The sequence below is a fragment of the Galleria mellonella genome, unplaced genomic scaffold (genome assembly GCF_026898425.1).
Source record: "Galleria mellonella isolate WM207_F2 unplaced genomic scaffold, CSIRO_AGI_GalMel_v1 utg1267, whole genome shotgun sequence".
NCBI lineage: Eukaryota > Metazoa > Arthropoda > Insecta > Lepidoptera > Pyralidae > Galleria > Galleria mellonella.
The window spans coordinates 3,123,271-3,147,631 of NW_026441987.1; the positions used below are offsets into that span (position 1 = coordinate 3,123,271).

The 24,361-nt window shown below is 31.7% G+C and overlaps 1 protein-coding gene across 8 annotated transcripts in view; it reads left to right on the forward strand.

The window, feature by feature from the left end:
- The window catches only part of LOC113513386 (glutamate-gated chloride channel), a 49,573-nt gene that overhangs the window by 8,540 nt on the left and 16,672 nt on the right, over window positions 1-24,361 (forward strand). For 5 of the 8 annotated variants that reach the window (XM_052900700.1, XM_052900715.1, XM_052900687.1 and 2 more), the window contains exons 2-3: window positions 11,703-11,777; window positions 14,548-14,663. In XM_052900700.1, coding sequence (XP_052756660.1) covers window positions 11,710-11,777; window positions 14,548-14,663 — 184 coding nt within the window. In that variant the 5' untranslated portion in view covers window positions 11,703-11,709. Of the gene's footprint in view, window positions 1-1,543; window positions 1,845-11,702; window positions 11,778-14,547; window positions 14,664-21,485; window positions 21,554-24,361 lie in introns of those variants that run through there. The other 3 variants (XM_052900706.1, XM_052900722.1, XM_052900690.1) reach the window with 2 other exon arrangements.

A 24,361-nucleotide genomic window follows, 5' to 3' on the forward strand; every position in this document is an offset into this window, starting at 1 on the left:
TTTAGAATTTCCTACATCTACTAATTTTATAGCTGGACGCACCGCGTTAGCACGGAAGACTCAGGACTAGTAGTTTTTTCGTTCATCTCTTCGGAAATAATATACAGTTACACTTACGGAAAACTCCATGAAATCGGTGGCAATGATTTTTACTGTGCTCTTTATGTATGGTATATCTAACATGTGTATCCTCCATCTATAAATCTTACGTATAAAACTAGATATCACCTTATATCTAACTGAGAGGTCAAAGGGAGATGAGATTGTTAGTAAAGGGGTTTGAGACCCCATTGATAGAAATAATCTTTTTATATGTCATTTTTCCCAATGTCCTCTACCCAAAGGTTGTCTGGAAGAGATTGCTTAGCGATAAGGCCTTTTGTATCACTTCTCATTAAAATGAATTGTGTTTATTATTTTATAAATGGTACAATAAAATAAATAAATATTCCATCAGGTCGATCTCTATATAATTTCACTGGAAATCATCACGTGGTTATTTTTTATAGTAAATTCGTCATAATGGGCTTACTGATCTGACATTTATTATCCTTTATTTGTGCTCCGCTAGCGTAAACCCTTCCATTTTCATCTAAAAAACAAATTGAGAGGTCGCAGAGCACAAACTAAATCAACAATATCTGAGCTGAAAAAGTCAGAGGCAAAGCATTGTACATATTTTTATTTGATCAAAGCGAGATGTCTGTAAATTGAGCTTGCCGCTGTGGCATTTAGGGACCATTCCCAGTGAATGTTTTATGCGGTAACCGTACCTACAATTCAGGTCGCGGTGTACACGTGCCAGGCTGCCAGGCTTGTCAACCTATCTATGCATAGCAATAGTCGTATTTTTAGCAAGGAATACGAATGGAAACTTGAATATCGGAGTCTCGTTTCCCACAAGGGATTGGCATAAACTAGATAGATTTATGTTACTTACCTATCTGTATTTTCTTCGCCTCTCTTATGTGACCTATCTGTAGTGTGTTATTTTGTAAATGGGTTTCCTTATATTTATTATTCTCACACATATTTTATGTTTGTATGTAAAACATATTTTTTTTTAGAACTTTTGTTATTTATTCGTGTCGAAATATGTTTTGAAAATGGAATATGTTTAAAAGTTCTACAATATTTTTATTCATATTTATATAAAATGTAAGGTATACTCCTGTTAGCTGGGTACTGTTGCAGTACCTCTCTTTCTTTACTGTCTTAATAAAATTAGTAAGAGACAAACAGAAGTAGTTACTAAAATTATTTCAAAATATACAAATGAACTGCTAGAAGGTAATTTCAATTTAATTATTTATATTTTATTTACGCATAAATATGTATCCTAGATAAGTGGTAAACGCATCTCTGTTGGTATTAACGTTTCCGTAACCACGCGTATGAGAAAAACAAGATGCCAGATATAGCTATATCGTTCTATCTCACCCATGTGATCGTGCAAACGTATCTATCGATAGATATATTTGCTATTTATCTAAGGGTCAGTTCGAATGGCCGCCGTAAGCCGCAGTCGCTGTGAACATGGCATAATGCACGTCAAAGGTAGCGGCGCATTCAGCTACAGCGCAGTTGCCGCCAAACATTCCCCGGAACTGGTCGGCTGACGTCACTGGGTTCCAATTTCGAAAATTCAAAACTTTTCGTCGGTTAATATAATTGAGATAAACATAGATATAGAAATATAATTTCGGACTCTTGAATTTAGTGGTGTTATTATTATTAGAAAGTGCAGTTGGCAAGCTTAGCCTGTTTATTTATAAAGTTTTACATACCGTAGTGCAGCGGTGAAAACAAATTTATTACTTTATTTTTTCTGGGCAATTATTAAGGTTTGTAATGTTTCTAATTTTTTAAAAATATTTATCAAAAAACTTGCATATATACAAAGCTTCTAGAGTTTAATCCTCTGGGTATTATTCATATATTTATGTAGTGATAATCTTTTATTATTATTAAACAAAAGTGAATTATTATAAATAATTCACTTTTGTTTAATATTTTAAATAAATTAATTTTTGTATTAACAATAATATACATTATTAGATATGTTTATTAAAAAAATTGATATCATTTAAAAATCAAAATATGGCGAAAATAAATATAAATATATTTTTCAATTAATAAATATTTTAAATTGCATATCATGAAAATAAAATTAATATTAAAAAAAATGATCCTTAATTAAAATTTAAAATTTTACCAAGTGTCCAATCAACACCAACTGTATTTTAATATGTGCTTAAAGTTATTTAAAAGTCAAGTTCACGGGCGACGATAGCCACTTCTCTTTAGGTGGACCGTCAGCTTGTTTGCCTTCTTAACAATATAAAAAAAAAAAACTTCAAGTTTAGAACACAGAGTTAACGATGTCATCCTGCGATTATTGCATCTGGCTGCTAAATAAATTGACCGGCCATTTGTCAATTAATATTTATATTTTTGTGTACTGTGCTGTAATGTCATGAAAGACTTTCATTATATCGAATTATTTGCTATTATTTTAAAATACTCAACATTAAATTATAATAATATTTAAATTATTTATAGACCATTGCATGTTCACTAATATACAGCTATAATTTGTCTATGGTAGAGTTTACTCGTCATTTCATTCGCTTATCTTTTTTTTTTTATACAACTTAGAATGGCAAACAAGCTGACGGCCCATCTGATGGAAAGTGGTAACCGTCGCCTATAGACATGAGCAGTACCATGGACATAACAGAGTATACTGTTTCGCCCATGATACCCCCCATGCGTTGCCATTCCTGAGGACTTAGGTGTTATCCCTCTGTACCCAGTAAATTCACGCCATATTCCACCCTTCAAACCGAAACACAGCCATGCAAACACAACTGCTTTACGGTTGAAACACGAATGAGACAGAGGTACCCAAGCAAACGACTTTTGTACAAAGTCTCCCTCTGTTACCACTGATAAGATTAATACAGCTTTAATAACGCGCCATTTGGAAAACCGAGCTAGGAAATGGTCTATTTGTGTATTAAATATTTAATCTACTACCCATCCCTGGACCATTATGTTTCTTTAGTCACCTCGTGGACCTCCACGGGAAAGAAGAGGTAGTCCATTCTATGCCCATTTGATGGAGATTTTTAATTCTACTTAAACTTTTATTATTTGATTTAAGTCACTAATATCGTCATAATGTAGAATACCGACGACGATTTTTTTGACAAAGATTACATATGAAAGATCCGAGGATTAACTTCTACGACTATGACGATATATTCATTATTGACGTTGATACTATATCTTTGCCAATCCAGGAGTTGGAAAATATCTATTCAATATTATATTTACTACTAACGTGGGCTGTGTCACGTGTAAAACATAAAAAAAAATACTATTTTTTCTTTTAAGTTGTACATTTAAATTCTTTTAGACGTCGCCTTTTTTTATACAGCTTAGAATGGCAAACAAGTTGACGGCCCACCTGATGGAAAGTGGTAACGGTCGCCTATAACACATTATACTGACATAACAGAGTATACTGTTTCGCCCATGATACCGCCCATGCGTTGCCATTCCTGAGGACTTAGGTGTTATTCCTCCGTACCCTGTAAATTCACGCCATATCCCACCCTTCAAACCGAAATACAGCCATGCAAACACAACTGCTTCACGGCTGTTTATTTTTTCTTTCAGCTAAAAGTCCGGAGACTGTTTTTGCAAACATAAACCAGTTGGTAAATGCATTGAACTAGTTCATCCCGTTAACGGCGAGTCAATTATAGAATACCAAGAAAAAAAAAAGTCATTTTTAATCCACGCTCTATTCCGTACGCACGCGTAGCACGTGACGATCTGTCGATGCGTAAAGTTTAAGTTTATTTTACAATAAAGTTGTCAGTATTGGCCATCATCCAGATTGCCTGTGAAACATTACGTGTTTTTCTTTGTTTCACACACGTAATATGTAGTGACAAAAATGTGCAGTTTTTTTTATTCTGAAAAGCTATTTATTTAACTGTCAGGGAGATAAGAGTAAAAAGATTCTTTGGACATGAACATTTGTCTGTGAATGTATGAAAATTTATTGACGATGTTATATTTAAACTTTACTAGCATTAGGTGACTCTTATCGGTGAATTTTAATGAAGACGCTATTTGATTTATATTTATTTTATGTACAGGTGCCACATCTGTTCGCTAATGATAGTAATGTGATAATTAAACGTGTATTTTTTTTAACAGTAAAATAAAAAAAAAAAATTCGAATCATTTTCCCCGCTCCTTCATATGTTTCAGAAGTAGGAAAACAAATGGTACTATAGAAATTTATTTCTAATTGATTTTTACCAGAGGGAGACTGTACAAAAGTCGATTGCTTGAATACCTTTGTCCCATTCGTGTTTCAACCGTGAAGCAGTTGTGTGTGCATGGCTGTGTTTCGGTTTGAAGGGTAGGATATGGCGTGAATTTACTGGGTACAGAGGAATAACACCTGAGTCCTCAGGAATGGCCACGCATGGGGGGTATCATGGGCGAAACAGTATACTCTGTTATGTCTATGGTACTGCTCATGTCTATAGGGACGGTTACCACTTTACATCAGGTGGACCGTCAGCTTGTTTGCCATTCTAAGTTGTATAAAAAAAAATCTAAAATTGTCAATAAATACTTACTAATATTGTAAATATAAGTGGTTTTCTTTGTATGTTACTTTATAAAATTACTTTTTACCCCGGTCAGTAAACATATCCCGGTCGTGCGGACGAAGTCGCGGGTAAAAGCTAGTCTATGTCTATGAAGTTAAAACGGTAACTCTTATAGTATTATATAGTTATATAGTCGTATATAGTTATAATCACAAACTTCGTTATTGAAAGGCAGTTAAAAGCGTATAATATACTATGTAATTATATTTACATTAGATGAATTATAATCGTGGAGTTAGATATTCTTGAAATCCCATCAAATACATTGTTAGTTCTATTTATGTAAACGATGAAACGTGTTTGCGTTATAAATGTATCCAGTATTTTCATTAAAATATCGAATCTGTACAAATCTGAAAGTTTACTTTGATTTTGACTTTATTAGCGGCATGGCTGTAGGGTAAAACGACCACCGTTTGACCCAACAGCCAAGACTTATTTTTCCGTTATACGTTATAAAAAAATCACAGAAAAATATCACGTTGACATAATTAAATAATAAGCACCAATTCAAAGACTGATTGAAGATTAAAAATGGTTTACAAAATATAATTTAAAAAATATTTTATTTCAAATTCTCTCATTATAAATATAAATACGTATTTTGAAGTATTATTCTAAAAACTTGTTTCAAAAACAAAAATTTCATAATATAGTGGAGTAGATATAGTGTACAGACTAAATAATTTTAAGGTATTTCTTGTTCTATCTATTTTAAATTTAGTTTATACTAATCCTTAAAATATTTTTTTTTTCTGATATTCCATCAAAATTTTTGTTTTAGAGACAGAAATAGAGAATGCGCTATGGAATCGAAGCCAATCTTTGTTATAGTTTATAGTCGTTAATAGTGAATAAGAAAAACCTTATCAATAATCGCAAAACAGAGTAATGGCTCGTCATTTCGTCCTAACTTGTACGTAGTGCTGAATATTATATAAATAACTTGATATAACACGCGAAAATTGAATCAGAAGCGAGCATGTCGGAGGAAATGACGTCGGAATCGGAAGTAAACACATTTACCCGAATGGCGGTACAATATGGCGGGGTAAACAGGGAGCGGTTTGTTTTTTTTTATTGCTTGGAAAGCAAAGGTCTTCCAAAAGAATTGTGCGAGGAAATATCGAGGAGAACTTTTTAAATAAACTCAACTATTGTTGTGCATTTGGAACTATATTCTTATTTGTCAACTTTGAAATATATACTATTATATTTGATAGATAAGCTGCTAGTTTAGGCTGTAAGTTGTTGTAATTACATTTCATCATCGTCATCATCATTTCAGCCATTATCCGTCCCCTGCTGGACATGGGCCGACCCCATAAACTGGCCACCTGCATCCACTGACTTCATTCAATGTATTTGAGGTCGTCACTCCATCTAGTGGGGGGTCGTCTTACACTGCTCTTGCCCGTACGGGGTCGCCACTCAAAAACTTTTACACCCCAACGGTTGTCGGTTCTTAGAGCTATGTATTCAGTTATTACATTTATATAATAAAAATACCTACAATGATATAAACAGTGAATGTCAACCAAAAAAGTTATTGATTTTCACGTATCAGTCACAAACATAGGTTAAGGTACCCGACCAGAGGCGGCCGGTATTATCTGTACTAATTCATTTAAAATATTATTTGATGGCTTATCTTTTCCTTATTATCAGTAGGTATAAATTTATCAGTAGGTATAAAATGTAGTTACGTATTACCTATTTGTGAAATAACACAAAATTTCAAAAAACATGCCTGGAAATGAAGACAAATCTCGAAGTTTCCATAGAGAGTAGTACTATATTAATTATTTATTTATACTTTATTGTACACACTACTAATATATACAGAAATATGACAGTGGAAAGTGAATGTACAAAGGCAAGCATTACTCTATATATATATAATCATAACAATAAATCATAACCGTTAAGTTTCCTTAATCGCCTCTTACGACACCCGCACGAAAGAATGGCGTAGCCCATTCAATGCAGGGTCTACAAGATATATATATATATATATATATATGAGTTCCCTGCCGAGGTTTTCCCAAGAGACTACAGCATGGGGTTCTTAAAAAGGGTAAAGAGGTTTCTTCAGGGTCGGCAACGCGTGCGTAATACCTTTGGTATTACCAACTTCCATTTTTTAGTTTTATGTTTTTTTTTTAGATTTTCTATAAATGTTAAAACCACAAAACAAAGTGACTTTCTTGATTATTAGCACGTATTTTTAGGCTACCGTATTGGTATAAAATATATTTTAAAAGATATTTTTCTATCACTAGAGGGAGACTTTGTACAAAAGTCGATTGCTTGGGTACCTCTGTCCCATTCGTGTTTCTACCGTGAAGCAGTTGTGTTTGCATGGTTGGCTTTCGGTTTGAAGGGTGGGATATGGCGTGAATTTACTAGGTACAGAGGAATAACACCTGAGTCCTCAAGAATGGCAACGCATGGGAGGTATCATGGGCGAAACAGTATACTCTGTTATGTCCATGGTACTGCTCATGTCTATAGGCGACGGTTACCACTTTCCATCAGATGGGCCGTCACCTTGTTTGCTATTCTAAGTTGTATAAAAAAAAAAGTACCAAACCGGCGTGTGACTAAAATCTGCAAAATGTATGATTGTTCTATGTAGAAAAATTTAAAACTTAACAAAAAAGAATTTATTTTATAAATAAAACTAGCTGACCCGATAGATGTCTCGTTTTGTCAAAAACTATTTGAATGTGCCAGTCTGTCCATACGCATAACAGTTTGTATAGCAAAAAGTAATTTTTTTTAGGTATTTTTGCGCAATTTTTCCAATTTTTCTCTACATATGTATCTACTTCGGACTTGAACAAATTTCGAAAAAGAAAACTGCTGATTTGATCACCCTATTTACAAGTTTTGCGCTTAGCAATTAGTGATTAATTTTTATTTACATAAATAGACAAGTACATGAATAACTATTTGTAATATAGTTTTATTAAAATGTGCATATTTAAATTTAATTTCAAAATTAAACACAGAATGCATTAAGTGTAAGTTCTCCTCTCTACTTTTCTGACAACAGAAAGTCTAACTATCGTATTTTGTTTAATGTAGTACTCAATATTACGGTTGGTATAGGTATATTACTTAAAAAAATAAAGTCAATTAGCAATGAACTCCTGCTGAGACGATAGCTGTGTCACGAACAGTTGCTAGGCGATATAGGTATAATAAATTACAAGCATTATAAACGGTAGTCGAAGGTTGTGTTCTAAAAAACACCATTCGTGGCAAAACCACATTTTTTATTAAAAAAACTAAAGTCATTGATAAAATTTCAACGAGATCAATATGAAAGTTTATTCTTTTAGATAAAAAAAAAATCCAAATTGTTTTATAAATGACCGCATCTGTGATTCATTGTTCACCCCGAGGGTTGACTGGTAGTGAATGCTTTTTTTTATGCAACTTAGAATGGCAAACAAGCTGACGGCCCACCTGATGGAAAGTGGTAACCGTCGCCTATAGACATGAGCAGTACTATGGACATAACAGAGTATACTGTTTTGCCCATGATACCCCCCATGCGTTGCCATTCCTGAGGACTCAGTTGTTATTCCTCTGTACCCAGTAAATTCACGCCATATCCCACCCTTCAAACCGAAACACAGCCATGCAAACACAACTGCTTCAGGATAGAAACACGAATAAGACAGAGGTGCCTAAGCAAACGACTTTTGTACAAAGTCTCTCTTTTGTACAAATGTTGATATAATAAAGAATTATGTGGTACAGAGTTTTCCTGTTGGAAATGTTATAGACGCAGTATTGATTAGATAACCAGCGGCAGTCACAAACCGATCGACTGTTTAATTTTTCAAATACAAATTGTTTTTGAAATTGTTCACTATTTATAGCAGTCAATTTTATTTTACATTGTTATTTATTTATTTTACGTAAAAGTAAGCCAAATTTCATGTAAGATTAATGACAATAAGTAACCCTATTGTTAAGACAGTATTCCTCACTGTATACCTGATGACCAAGGAATTTATAATAAAATTATTTTAATTGATACTTTATTAATTAATGTATAATTAAATAATGTAATAATTGTTTGAATAATATAATAATGTAAAAATTAAAAATATTAATTAATTAAATTCTCATCGCAATGATTGTAAACTATGATACTATACCTGAAAATAGAAGATTTATTATTGTTATTATTTATTTATTTAAACTTTATTGACCAATAAAATGTGGTACAAAAAGCGGACTTCATGCTACAGGAATTTACTACCAGTCAATCTTTAGGATGTGTAGACATATTCGATGGTGGTTTAAAAAAACTTTTGTTTAGTACAAGATGTTAATTAGATACATAGATAGATAGATACTCTTTATTGTTTCCATCAAAAGATTACAATAGTAAACTTATTATAAATATAAATAATTACAAGAAATAATCACAATGAGAAAATAATGGGCGACATTACCGCTAAGAACGATCTCTTCCAGGCTACCTTTGGATCGAGAGGAGTTATTATAAACAATTTGGTGGCAGACACGATGAAAAATTCTGTTAGTTCTAAATATGAGAGATGTGATTATTTTCTATTTACTGATATTGTCTGTTTACTGCTAATATTATTATAACGCACGTATATAGATATACTGCCGTGTAGTCCATTGGTAGTACGCATTGAATAGGCCATCCCTTTCTTTCCCGTGGGTCTTAACCCTTCTTTGCATGATGTTTTTCATTGATGAAATAAAGCAAGGTGATATAATTCATGTTCAAAATTAAAGGAAAAATGGTTATAAAAATAAAGTTGACAGCTATGTTTTTTTTTTCTGCAATGGACATAAAAAGGTATCCAGACACGATTAACTTAAAGTGAACTTTAAGTTCTTTTATATAATTTTTAGGCATTCAATGTTATGATGGAAATTTCCACCATTATGCAAAGAAGGGTTAAGTCGAGGGACGGGCAGCAGCCTGATCTTAAAATATTACCAAAGCCTAACTGCGGCTGCCAACCCGCCTGTCAAGCGTAGCAACTACTAGTAAAACATCCCTTATGGGGGAGGCCTATATTCATTAGTAGACAGTTATCGGCTGATATGTTTATGATCTAGATTAGTCTTTCCCAAAGTGGGCGATAACGCCCCCTTGTGGGCGCTGTAGACCTAAAGGGGGGCGGTAAGAGATCCTGAAAAAATATGAGGGCGTTGTGTAGAGATTTGGGGGGTGATCTCTGAATCTTGAAGCAATCTTGATTTTGAAGCAATAGTGGTTTTTAAGTAGGTGAAGAAAAGAGGGCGCTCAAAAATAATTTATTCTCAAAGGGGGTAGTAGACAAAATAAGTTTGGGACCCTCTGATCTAGATGTATAGCTATATATATATGATTATTTTCATTAATCGATGTGTACAAAATAACACGTTTATGTATGCCACTATTAGATATCCTGATTAACACGGAATACCACTCCTATCAAAATATTTACACAAACATTAACTTAATTGTTGTGCTTAATGTGTTTACTAATTACGGTCAGTGACTTGAAGCTTGATTACATGTGGTTTGTCAGCACTTTGATGATTTATGAACGTAAAATTTACCAGAGGCAGACTTTGTACAAGTTTGTAAAAGTCTTTTTTTATACAACTTAGAATGGCAAACAAGCTGACGGCCCACCTGATGGAAAGTGGTAACCGTCGCCTATAGACACGAGCAGTACTATGGACATAACAGAGTATACTGTCTCGCCCATGATACCCCCCATGCGTTGCCATTCCTGAGGACTCAGGTGTTATTCCTCTGTACCCAGTAAATCCACGCCATATCTCACCTTTCAAACCGAAACACAGCCATGCAAACACAACTGCTTCACGGTTGAAACACGAATGGGACAGAGGTACCCAAGCAATCGACTTTTGTACAAAGTCTCCCTCTGGTATTGCTCGTTTGCTTGGATATGATAAATGAACAAAAAAAAAAAACAAATGAGAATAATAGATAGTAATTTATGTATAATTTATTAATTTATTTTTATATGTTTATATTATTATATGTATCACATTTCCATATTTAGAAATAATAAAATCTTCATCGTGCCTCCGATCAAACTGTTTATAATTACTCCTCTCCATCCAAAGGTTGCCTGGAAGAGATCGCTCTTAGCGATAAGGCCACCCATTGTTTTCTCATTGTGATTATTTCTTGTAATTGTTTTAATTTATAATAAGTTTACTATTGTCATCTTTTTGAGGTAACAATAAAGAGTATCTATCTATCTATTGTATATAAAACATCGCATAAAGAATTAAATTTTTAAACTACTTATGTAGACAGTATGAGAGCGAATAATTTGGCATTTGAATGTCAGATTTGATTACAAGCAGGACGTAGCTATGACCTACTCGCATACTTTGGAGTGAATTACACATAAAGTGCAACAAATCGTTGCAGTGGACTATTGTACTAGTTGAGCACTCATATTGCAGTAGTTATTATGCAATACATAAAAAATATAGATACGTTGCATTAGAATAGGTTTTTCTTTTAAGTTTGGTTGTATGGTTTTTTTTTATGTTTGTCACCTCATAACTCCATCAGTTCTAAACCGATTTGGAAAATTCTTTTTTTATCTAAAAGGATATTTACTGATTGACTTACTGATTGATCCTATAGAAATTTTTTCAAAATCGGTTCAGTAATTTAAATTTTTAGAGCACAATAACTGGTTTTATTATAGTTGCTGTCGGTTTTTTTGTGACTTGTTAATAATGGCAACGCATGGGCGGTATCATGGGCGAAACAGTATACTCTGTTATATCCATGGTACTGCTCATGTCTATAGGCGTAATCGTGTGTACGAGAAAGAGAAATTCTTATGTAATATTATAATATTATTATTTTATTACGTTTTAACTTGTGTAATTGTTATGGTTATATAAAGCAATATATATCTATATTATATATTAAGTATAATATATAATATGTTATATTTTTTGTTGCAGACGGAGGATGGACATCCCCCGGCCATCATGTGCCCTTCTTATACTGATTGTGCTCTGCTTAACACAACTTACAGAGTGAGTACTTAATTATTTTACACATACTTATTTTTTTTTATGCCGTGTGGTCCCAGTATAGAATGGACCAATCCATAATTTTATTTTGAAACAACATTTTTGATAACAACTGTTTTTGAAAAGCAACGACTGATACGAAAGAGATCTTTAAACTATTTATATATATATATATATATATATATATATATATATATATATATATATTATATAATATTGCACGCCTATAAAGTTTTTTTTTTTACAACACGGGGCAAATGAGCATGCGGCTCACCTGATGGTAAATGACTACCGCCGCCCATGATCACCCACAACACTAACGGCATTGCAGGTGTGCTGCAGGCCTTTTAAAAAGGAATATGCTCTCTTCTTGAAGGTTATGTTGTCGTATCGGTTCGGAAATACTGCTGCTGGAAGTTGATTCCAAAGAGTGGTTGTGCGTGGAAAACGCACGGTGGAAGACCGCCACTCGTCCAGATGTGTACAGTGTATAAAATATGCTGGTACTTTTTTTGTAATGTTTAAAAAAAATTAAGTATATTAATTTTAAATAAAAATACCATTTGTTGACATGATCTCTGTTCTTAATTAATTTTTTAATTTTCTTTTTTTAACAAATTATATTGCCAGATATGTCTATTAATTTTTTTTTTAATTTACATATCTTTTTATTTTTTTTAACCAGAATATTTATTTTAAATAGTCTCTTTTCATTTAAGAGTTTCCTCTTGTCGGTGCAACTAATTTTAAATAGTATGTTGTAATAATTTAAACTCGATACAATGTCTGGATAATAAGTATATTTGACATTCATAAAAATCAAACAGTGTCACAAACATTCACACATTTCCATTAAATAAATCAAATGAGACAAAATCATATGCGAAATACCGCGCGCACATGTAGCGTACATACAAGCGTAGGTACATTCTTGGCGCCATTACTAACCAGGGTTGCCAACAATAATTATAGTGAAATATTGTCACTTTAAACACTGCCAATTTACTTTTTTTTTATATATATTTTTAAAGTTTTAAGTATTCGAAAGAAAGTACAAATGTATATAAATAATTTTTTTATTAACTTAAAATAAAGATTAGTGAATTGTATCGAAGAAGAAAATACCTACCAAACTCATCTATATTTATAATAATACTAGATGTATAACGCGGCTTTGTCGACATAAATCAGTATATATAGTACCCTATGTCTTAAGCTACAATGTATCTAACTTTTGTATAAAATTTCATTAAAATACGATCGCCGTGTAAATAATAAGCGAGAAGTACGACTCGCCTATAATTAAACATTTTATTCGGATGCAAATCTAATCGTGTGGATTATATCTGAGTAAATTGTTTTAATTGAATCTTTATTTTTGCCAGCATAGTTTGTAAGGAAATTTTTACTAACAAAATGGACCAAATTGTAGTTTGAAATAAATTATTATTATTAGGCGTAAATGAATAACAAATATATCGAAGAAACCCCTTTAAGGGATAAGTTCACCTGTGCATATTTTTGTTACCTAATATCTATATTACAAGTTAATGTACAAAATCATATAAAAAAAATATATATACAAACATCCAAACATACAAAATTCCAAACAATGAAACATCCAAACATCTTTACAAAAGTAAAATATTTTTTTTATACTGTATAGACCAAGAAAGAAGGGATTGTTAGTAATGGGGAGGTTAGTCCCCATTGCTATCAATATACCCTATCAGGTCGACCTCCACGCGGTTCCCCCTAGAAACTATCGTGACTAATTTATCGTTGAATTTTCTGACCTGTTTTTTCATTCTACCTATCACCTCTTACTGGTGCCTTGCCAGTGTATACCGATAGCGCAAACGGGTTTCACATGCCATTTTCACCAATTAAAAAAAAAACTCAATAGATAATTTATCCTTTTATATAAAAATAGACGTAGTTTTTTTTTTCTATATTTAGAGAGTACATTGTAAATTGTCTTTTTTATTAATTAAATATAATTGCGTCCATTAATAACACTACCTATTAATTATTCTCAGAGAAGCATTACAATTAGTGAAACGACACGCCGCCAACTTTGCCTGTCCAAATAATCCGCTAACAGACAGACAAATGTAAATGTAGTTTGTGATATTCTTGTCAGCTTGTATTAATTTAATTGGCATACAGGACTATGATACAAAAAAAATACAGGTTTATTACTACATTGTTTACATTTGCGTAAAAACACATTCAACAATTTTTTTACTGTTATGTGTTTAGGGTTCCGTACATCCATAGGAAAAAATTAAACCTTCATAAGATCACTTCGTTGTCCGTCCGTCTGTCCGTTTGCCAAGATCATTTTTTTAGGAACACGTGGAGGTTGAAATTAATAAAAACAAATTTTGTGCGGAACCTTCGTTGCGCGAGTTCGACTCGCACTTGACTAGTTTTTGTGTACTACTATGGTGGTAAACAAGCATATGGCCCGTCTGATGTTAAATGGGGTTACTGTAGTCTATGAACGTTGCCATGCCTGAGGACTCAGGTGTTATTCCTCTGTACCCTGTAATTTAACAGCTATATCCCACCCTTCAAACCCGCTATGCAAACACAACTGCTTCATGGTAGAAACACGAATGGGACAGAGGGTCCCACGCAAACGACTTTTGTACAAAATCTTCCTATGCAAAATTCTAGATACTTTTTAATTAATAAAAAGTTCTATGATAATTATGTTCCAAACTTTGTTATTAGACAGTAAACAATTTCAAGAGTTCGTTTTTCACAGATGCATGAATGGCGGGAAAATAAACTTCAGGGAGAAAGAGAAGCAGATCCTGGACCAGATCCTGGGTCCAGGGAGGTACGACGCCCGCATCAGGCCCTCAGGCATCAACGGCACTGGTGAGTTGATGACTATGCCTTAAAAAATTATTTACCGAAATAAACATATTTTTAATCAACTTTGATAACCCTGAAGGTGTAAGATTATTTAAAAAAAGTTTCATTTATAGATGAAGAACTTATTATTTTTTTTAAAACTTATTCCTTTAAAATTGTAAAAGGAATGACTTTTTACTCTGTTGCAGAGTAATACAGAGTATTAATAATTAAAAAAAAAAAGATAAAATGTAAAAGAAATGACTTTTTACTCTATTACTACTTCAAAGTAATACAGAGTAATAATAAAAAAAGTTAGTACTAAAGTAGATGGGCAGTGGACATTATTGATAAAATAAATTCAGTAATCAATCATTTTTATATGAAAGGTAATAAATGTCAAATAAAAATTCTCACATGATATTTTATCATTATATGAATATGTAGATGCATTATTTTAACGTTGATAGAAGAGGATACATTTATAGCTAGTCATAAATACTTAACACAAACAATTGGGAATATAGCCAAATTACGATTCTAACTATAAGCAGGTTCTCAATATCTTGTAAATAAATTCAATTTTGATTTAATACATATTTGTCTTCTGTCAATATATAATAGAGTAAGTATTCGAAAAGTTGAAATTGAAATCTTTAGTGTCTTTCAAAAGAGCGTACCTAATTTTTTTTTAAACGAATAACGTTATATAATTTAGACCTCCTACACGCAAATACGACGTCTTAATATTTTGTCGTTCTCTTTGGAAAAAATATCAATTTTACTAATAGAGAATTATCTTACATGAATGTTAATTATTAACATTCGTATAAGATATCGATGTTTTTCTATATAATAAGAGTAGGTATTATATACCAATACCTATATATTTTAGTTATAATATCTATATATTGGCATTTCCGCGATTTAATATATACGTTATCTGTAACGAATATATTAAATATCGCTTATGTAATAACTAAAAGGAGAACCATCGAAATTGATCTAGATGTAGAACTGAATGATTACCTGTTTTCGCCCTCAATATCCAAACGAAACTGATATACCATATAGATATCGGACCGATATCGATATCACCCATGCCTACTACTCGTTTATAACTTGACTAAAAGCGAAGACTTTAAGGTTCTACTTTTATAAGTAACCAGACTAAATGATTTGAGAGCACTACTTGAATGACTAATGGAAATCGTTCATTTCTTTTATTATCTATGGTAAATAATATTCGAATTAGGTAGCAAAAATATCCGAAGTAATTAATGCAAATTTTTTAAAATATTAAACATCTATTCTACAAGAGATGGAAATTAACACGTTCGCTCGCGTTCGTGTCGTCGTCAAAAATGCGGTGCGAATGTTTAAAAGTTAAATTAATATTATTATTAAGAGTAAGAAAGAAAAACGGGGCGTGTACCCTAAGTATATAAACGGGTTGTAAGGTAAAGAGGTTTGTTGTCGACACACATTAAATGTAATATTTCAGTAGAGACGTGTAGGGAAGTCGTTTGTCTGACGTATCGCTAATGTATTTGAGTAAGAAGCTGCCACGAACGGACAAATTGCTGAAATGAGTATCACGTTAGTACATTTAGGGGGAAATATTACAGATTTTCTTTACCAGGAAAGCATAAATAAAGTGAATGTTATATATAAGTTCATATGTACATACAATAAAGTGTTTATTATTTTCTTAAAAAAATATTTCTCTGCGCGTTTTAATAAAAAAAAAACAGTTTTTTTAACCGGTCGTAAATAATGTTACCACATAGCTAGTGAAATAAGTAGATAATGCTTTCTCGAACTTACAAGTGCCTGAGAAATATACAAAAAAAAAAAACATTCAATCCATTTCTCCACGCACCGCCTACAGAAGTTGCCAAATTAAATAATGTAACGGAATATCTAAAGGTTTTTTCTTCAAATCATCATGTAACAAAAGGAATGCGGTGTACGTCCATAAATCACCGGCGCATTTTTTTTAGCTCAATGGATTAAAGCAAAAAAACGTTGAGAGCAACGCTTTTTGAGTATCATCGTAAGGAGTAACTAATCTATCATTAGGTGAGAGTAAAAAATTGCGAGATCAAGAGTGGCCAATTTCCTGGAGTGTGGCTGAAGACACTCTTATCTCTGTAACAGTATCATAAAGGATACATTGAGGAAACTTATTTTCGTAGCTTACCATTCATTAGCGCCCATCGGATACGCAAGTCACGATTTTATTATGTTCCATCAGATTTAAAAGTAACAGGGTTTGTAAAGGACAAAAGTTGACAACGAGTCTATTGATAGCTTCAACTGTATTCCATTTGAGCGGTTGATTTTTATACATACTTTTACTTACAACATCCAAGTCGTTACATTACTCTAATCGTTTAAAAACTATTTCAATTTCGTGATAAATTAAACTATTTATTTTATTTATTTAACTCTTTATTGCACCATAAATAAAAATATACAATGACAAGTGAAATACAGTAACATAAATACAGATTGAAATATACACATAAAGGTACAAAAGTCTTATCGCTAGGGCGATCTCTTACAGACAACCTTTGGTTAAAGGAGAACAGATAGAAGTGGGCAGTTGGTGCAAAAGTGAATTAATAATTTTTCGTGCATCAAATACAAAACAATCGTGCATACAATACTATGAATGTTTCTTTACAATTTCATATCTTATAGTTACTCATATAAACTTCTCGGTGTTCTCTTCTTTACGTCTATAGGAGATGTAAAAAATGGTATCAATTCAGAAAAGAATATCTATTTTATAATTAAAACACATTTTTATACCCAAATCTTGTTGTGACTTTAAAATTTTGTGATAAGATCTCCATTAATATCGGTCAATGAAATAAAACTAAAATGCAATGAGTTTGCATTATTTTATTACAATAAAAAGCCTATTCCTTCATCATTAGACTAAAGTCTATGACCCTATTGCTTTGTTTCCAAAATTACGAGTTAGTTGTGACTGGAGAACAATAAAACGATGGGCGCCTTATAAACCGTAAATTCGTACAGAAAGAAACGTAAAAAAAAAAAAATATTAAATAGAATAAAAAAATATATATAAAAATGGCTGGCTAAGTTGCCAGTAACACTAGTTACAAGTAGATATGCTAAATTCTAGCTTAATGTGATGAAGGATTGACAGGTCAGATAGAAATAAGAATGACGCAAATTTCGTAAAAGCTAGTGAAATTAAATCTTCAAATATACTATTTTGTTTTATGACAAATTATAACTTTTATTTACTTAATAATATAAAATAAAATAAATTTTAATATAGCAATACATGTTAAAGTCAAAGTTATACTTTTAAAAATGTGTTCTACATTTAAATTGAATACGTTTTTTTTTTTTTTTTTTTTTTTTTTTATAGAACTTAGAATGGCAAACAAGCTGACGGCCCACCTGATGGAAAGTGGTAACCGTCGCCTATAGACATGAGCAGTACCATGGACATGTATACTGTTTCGCCCATGATACCCCCCATGCGTTGCCATTCCTGAGGACTCAGGTGTTATTCCTCTGTACCCAGTAAATTCACGCCAAACGTGTTCCTTAGAAACAGACCGAAAAATGTCTCGACACAGTTAAATGTTTTAAGCATAATAAATGATTATTTAATAAGGCTTTTACTAAAAAATGTACAATTCACTCGGTAGGTACATAATGGACACGTGCCACAGTGAAAACTAATCTATCACCGTGTTTTAAATAATATCATGTACCATGCATAGGCTGGCAGGAGCCGCGTTGCTCTTTGTCACGCGTGTTATCAATTAGGGTGTTTTCGAACGTCAATATCACTAACAAGTGTACACTTACAATGTATTTATAAGTGATAAATTATAATTCTGCCATCTATAGTTATTTACTTCAAAAAAAGAAGGAGGTTCACAATTCGAATGTGTTTAATTTTATGTTTTTTACCTCAGAACTCTGCCATTCATAAATTAATTTGGATATTTTTTATTTGTAAGGATATACCTTTAGATTGGTTGCATAGAATCTCATTATCGCCATTTTAAAGTTTGGTTTTAAATAAAAATTACTAGTTTCACCACGACTGAGTCGGTATTTTTTTATGTGAAATAAATTGTGATTGTGTTTCATTTTATGTTTTCTACCTCAGAACTTTGCCATTCATAAATTAATTTGGATTTTTTTTTTTATTTGTAAGTATATTTAGATTGGTTACATAGAATTTCTTTAAAATCATTAAAGAGTTTGGTTTTTAAATAAAAGTTACAAATTTTACCACGACTGAGTCGGTATTTTTTTTTTGTGAAATAGAATCTACTTCGAAAAGGACGAGGGTCTAAATTCGTATGTATTACGACCTCAATGGTGACGAAAAATTAGGTGTTTAATCCCGAATTAAAGTATATTCAAGAAATAAAATTTTGAATGCATTACTATACGATTCGAGTAAATCGAAAGAAGTACTTGTCTACCTAGATTCGATCTCTCTCAGACGGACTCTGCAATGGGCTCCACTTCACTTTTTGTTTTCTTATTTTTAATCATATTTTTTCTTGACTGACAGTATTTTTTTTATGTAATAAGCTGATAAAGGAAAATATTTATCTCAAATATCGTATTATATTTAAATAGAATAGTATAGAAAAGAAATAATTTTTATTAAATTAATATATTATTATTTACAAGCTATTTCAAACGTTATTTTTCTATGTTTCTACTGCTAGGTTCGGAATATTGTTATTTGTTGAGAAGAATCCGCAAGAAACTCAACAGTTACTCTTTTTTTTTATTTATTTAGGTACAAGATAATTTTACGTTTGTATGGATACTGTGACCGTAATTAGCATTGAGTTCTATGTATGTGTATATAATATTCAATGTGAAATAAACAAGCAAACATGAGTAGTCCACTCTGTACAAGCAGCACTCGTTCACGAGCATGACGGTCGAGTCCGCTATTATTGCGCTCAACCATATTTCTGTGAGCTCAACGACCCGGACATTCCATTGTTTCGGACATTGTTTGCAAAGTTGTCCAGCTTTAAAATTCCTCTGTATTTGCTTGGTAACTAGTATTTTAATTTGCAATTTATTCGTATATTATAATAATCGAAACAGTATACTCTGTTATGTCCATGGTACTGCTCATGTTTATAGGTGATGGTTACCATTTTCCATCAGGCGGGCCGTCAGCTTGTTTGCCATTCTAAGTTAGATAAAAAAAAAGTTTTATAAAACAATATGATAAATAATCTTAATTATGTATATTTAATAAAGAAACGTCCAGCACAAAGGCAATATTTGACATATTTTAATACTTCGAACTACACCATTAGGGATTATAGCCTTGAGTATATTTTTATATTATGAATAAATAAATAAATATTCCCTACCGATTTGAAAACTATTAAGTACATAACATTTAATCCTTGTAAAAATCAATATTTTCAGTTAAATATAGTAAATAGTTCAGTAGTTAATATAAAATTTTAGGGAATATAACATTTTAATAGAATATAGGTTATTTTATGCTACTTATAAAATATGTGAAATTAAAAAGTGATCTTAAATAATTACAAACAGGAATTATTAAATGTAGAAGTTTGAAAATAAAAATATTTTTATTTATTCTTAAATACTTGGAGAGTTGTTTTATTTAAATGTGGCAAACAAGCTGAAAAGCCTATTTGAAAATAAAAATATTTTTGCCATTCCTGAGGACTTAGGTGTTATTCCTCTGTTTAAATATCTCACCCTTCAAACCGAAACACGGCCATGCAAACACAACTGCTTCACGGTAGAAACACGAATGGGACAGAGGTACCCAAGCAACCAACTTTTGTACAAAGTCTCCCTCTGGTAAAAAGTTTGAAAAGTTGTTTAAATTTTTGTTGTACAATCACATTTTAAAATCCAATATGGGGAGGTCTGTATACAACAGTTATTATTTCTTTTTTTTTTTTTATATTTTTATCCTATTTACGCGAAAAAAGTTATGATCGAAAAATCTCATTGAATGTATAAATTTTATGTCACAAAAACCAAAATCGACTTTAATTGTAGCTAGACCAGTTATTTTTATTTCCAGTTTAGTTTAAACTATTACCGATTTTGAAAGAATCTCTAAGGAACCAAGAGATAGGTATATATTTTCAGATAAAAAAATATTTTTTCCAAATCAATTTACAACTGTCGGAGTTATGAGATAATAAACATTAGAAAAAAAATACAGTCGAACTGAGGACCTATTTCTTTCTGAAGGCAGTTCAAAATTGGCTGTCTTCGAAATAAAAAAAAAACTTTATTACAATTAAATATTAGTACTAGTCTATATTTATTTATTTTTATTTTATAATATCTTTTCTCTGTCAGCTAGAATTAGTTAATACAAGTAATTTTTTTTTTTAATGAGATGATTTTTTTTTAATATGAATACGGTAACCGCGCCTACGCTATCAGATACGCTGGCGAGGTACCAGTGAGTGATGATAGATGAGGATGAAGTCAAGTCACTAGGCATAATGATTTCCAAGAGAGACCGCGTTGAAGTCGACCTGATAAAATAACCTCTCTCACTATTAACGTTTTTTTATTATAGCAACACATGTTATCATGGGCAATACATTGTACTCTCTTATGTCCATGATACCGTTCATGTCTATAGGCGAACAATCACCATTTTCTATCAAATGGGCCGTCAGCTTGTTTGCCATTTTATGTTGCATAAAAAAAACAATTCTTTCTCCCTGTATGAGAAATTATGTTGGTTAATTTGAACACGGTTGGTTCGTGAAAGAACTTTATTCGTATAGAATCTCGCATTTTCACCAGATGGGCCGGCAATAGTCAACATTAATCTGTTTGTACGAAGTATTACCACCATAAGCGACATCAAGATGGTTAGTACCACCCCTAACGGTGATCGAATGACTGTCTGTGAGGCTTGCTTTAGTGTCGGTCGTGTTATACGATTTTCTCATTTATTATTATTATATAAATAGGTATATAACATATGCAGTCCTTTGCCATGGATTTTAAATGGATAAACAGCCAATAAATTGAATAAATTTGATTTTCAAAATATATTTAGTGCGATTTTAAATAGTTGAAACTGGATATCTCTAATGGTTAATCTTTTTAATTTCTCGGTCGTTGTCTATGCGTATTTTTTTTTTTATTTTACTGCGACATTAACGCAACGTCGACTATCAAACTGCCATATTTTAATTTAGCAATATATTTACATACAGTGTAATACACATTTGTATTTTATATTGATTATTTATTTATCCATAGCAAGGGACTAATAAAGTAATATATTTACCGCTTTGGAATAATAGCTCTAATTAATTTATTAATAATATTTTTAATCTTGATACTTATATCAATGTTTGTCACATTGATTCCACCATAAAATGGATTTAAACGTACAACAAAATGGAGGAAGGAAATGATAGAAATAAAATAGCATATTTGCTATTTTAAACCATTCTCATCATCTTCCTACCTTTATCCCAACTATTTGGGGTCGACGTAATGTTTTTATTTATATTACACAAGGTTTCGGTTTTTGGTTTCACAACAGGCCACCTGCCTGATGTAAGCGCTTCTTGTGAAAACATTAGTTGGTGGTATCCGCCACCTGTGACTTGACATTCTAAATATCATAAAAATAATTTAAACATCCGAGACTTTGTATGAATACTAAATAATCTTGACATTGTTATCGAGACGAAGGTACCAAGTAAATTCTCTATCTACTCCTAATTTCGACACTATATATGGATTTTTAAATATATCTAAGATAGTGATGATTTTATTATTACATTAGGATTCACGCATGACCTCATTTTTACTTAATGGGAAGCGATAATGAGGTCAAAGATCGAGCTCGCATCCCATAAACAATCTATTTACTTTATCCTTAATTAGGTTCACAGTACATAATACATAGTATATTACAGTGTATAGAGTAGGTATACAGATTATGGTATACTGTTCTAATAAAAACAGAGACCTAATCTTTGTTTGTAGAAAAAAAATACCTTTAACCATATTCTCGAGGAATGAAAACATTAAGCGTTCTTTTTCAATTTTACTCCAGAGGATTTTAAAAGTAGCTTTGTAATTAATAAATTCGTAGAAAAACATCGTGAAAACATTGATATTTTCATTAAAATACCAATTTTAATATCAATTTGTTTTTATTTGTCCAAAATAAAGAAATTATTGTTACAAACATTATTTCATTAATAATTATTCATAAATAATTTCACTATTATTCCAAAGCGTGATACGAACATGTTAATTTTGCCTGGGCGTGGTTTAGCACAGTTCTGTCTTTACAAATTGAGACTTTCAAGATGCCGCATCGAAATACAAACAAAATTAGGCCTCAATGAATTGTTCAATCAATCCTCAAAATAAAAATATGACATGACAAATGTTAGTTTCTTTATTATGATCAAATTTAATCTTGAAAGTCGATTATAAAAATTGTTGGATAGCCCCGTTTGTGAAGATTACAAATTTATATTATAATAAATATATATGTATATGTATAAACGAATACATGAGACGACCATAGACTAATTAATTTTTATTAATATGATCTTTACCTGTGAAATTGTCAATTTGATCAGGGTTTTTTTTTAATGGCTGAAAATGAAATGGTCACCCCGCTTGCGCTAACGGGATACGCTGGCGGAGCACCAATGAAGGGTGATCGATGAGAATGAAAACAGATCAGTTAGCCCATCATGATGAATTCATCAGGAATTAACCATGATAGTTTCCAGGGGGAACCGCGAGGAGGTCGACCTGGTTGGGTATATTGCTAGCAATTGGATTCTTAGTCTCCATTACAAACAATCCCTTTCCCCCTTTTAGGGATTATTAAAAGAATATTTTTTATGAAATAATCGACAATAGATAAATTGTCAGGGCTGTTTTTCGTTTGATCTTATACCTTCGTAGTTTAAAAATTTTAATGAATGTTTCTTATGAACATAAAATATAATTGCTTTAGATACATTTCTATGTAGCGAAATACAGACAATTCGATATTCGAATTCAATTAAATAAACAAAATATGCACTAAACGAGTCCTTGAAATTTGATATTTATTTTAGTTTATTTATACAAACTTTATTTCATTAGAAAAAAAAAAACAAATAAGAAATATAGCATATGTTTATGTCGAAATAGTATAAATGGTGGTCCTATCCTATCGTTAACCAATCTCTTCCAGAGAACTTTCAGTTTATTTTTTGTTAAAGCCTTTTTTTATATATTTGGCTGTATGTTATTCGGTCGACCATGAAATGAACCTTATTCGTAATATCAAGATGAAATATGTTGAAACTAATAAGATCAAACTTGACGTTTACTTAATACTAGTGACTCGCTCCGGCTTCACACGAGTGCAATGTAGAAACAATGCGATGTCAATGTGGAGTGATTAATAATATTACTATGGTATCCGTCTACATAGCTTTTCAAACTCCACATAATTTGTATAAACTTTTTTGACTTTTTAGTTCGGTCACGTGAACGAAGTCACGGGTAAAAGCTAATATTATATAAAATATACGTTTAAGGCAAAATGATATCTATTGACAACTTCACAGGTAAAAATTTAATATTTTGACGTGATCCCTATTAAAAAAGAAATAACATCAAAACAGTATTACGGTATAGTATTACTC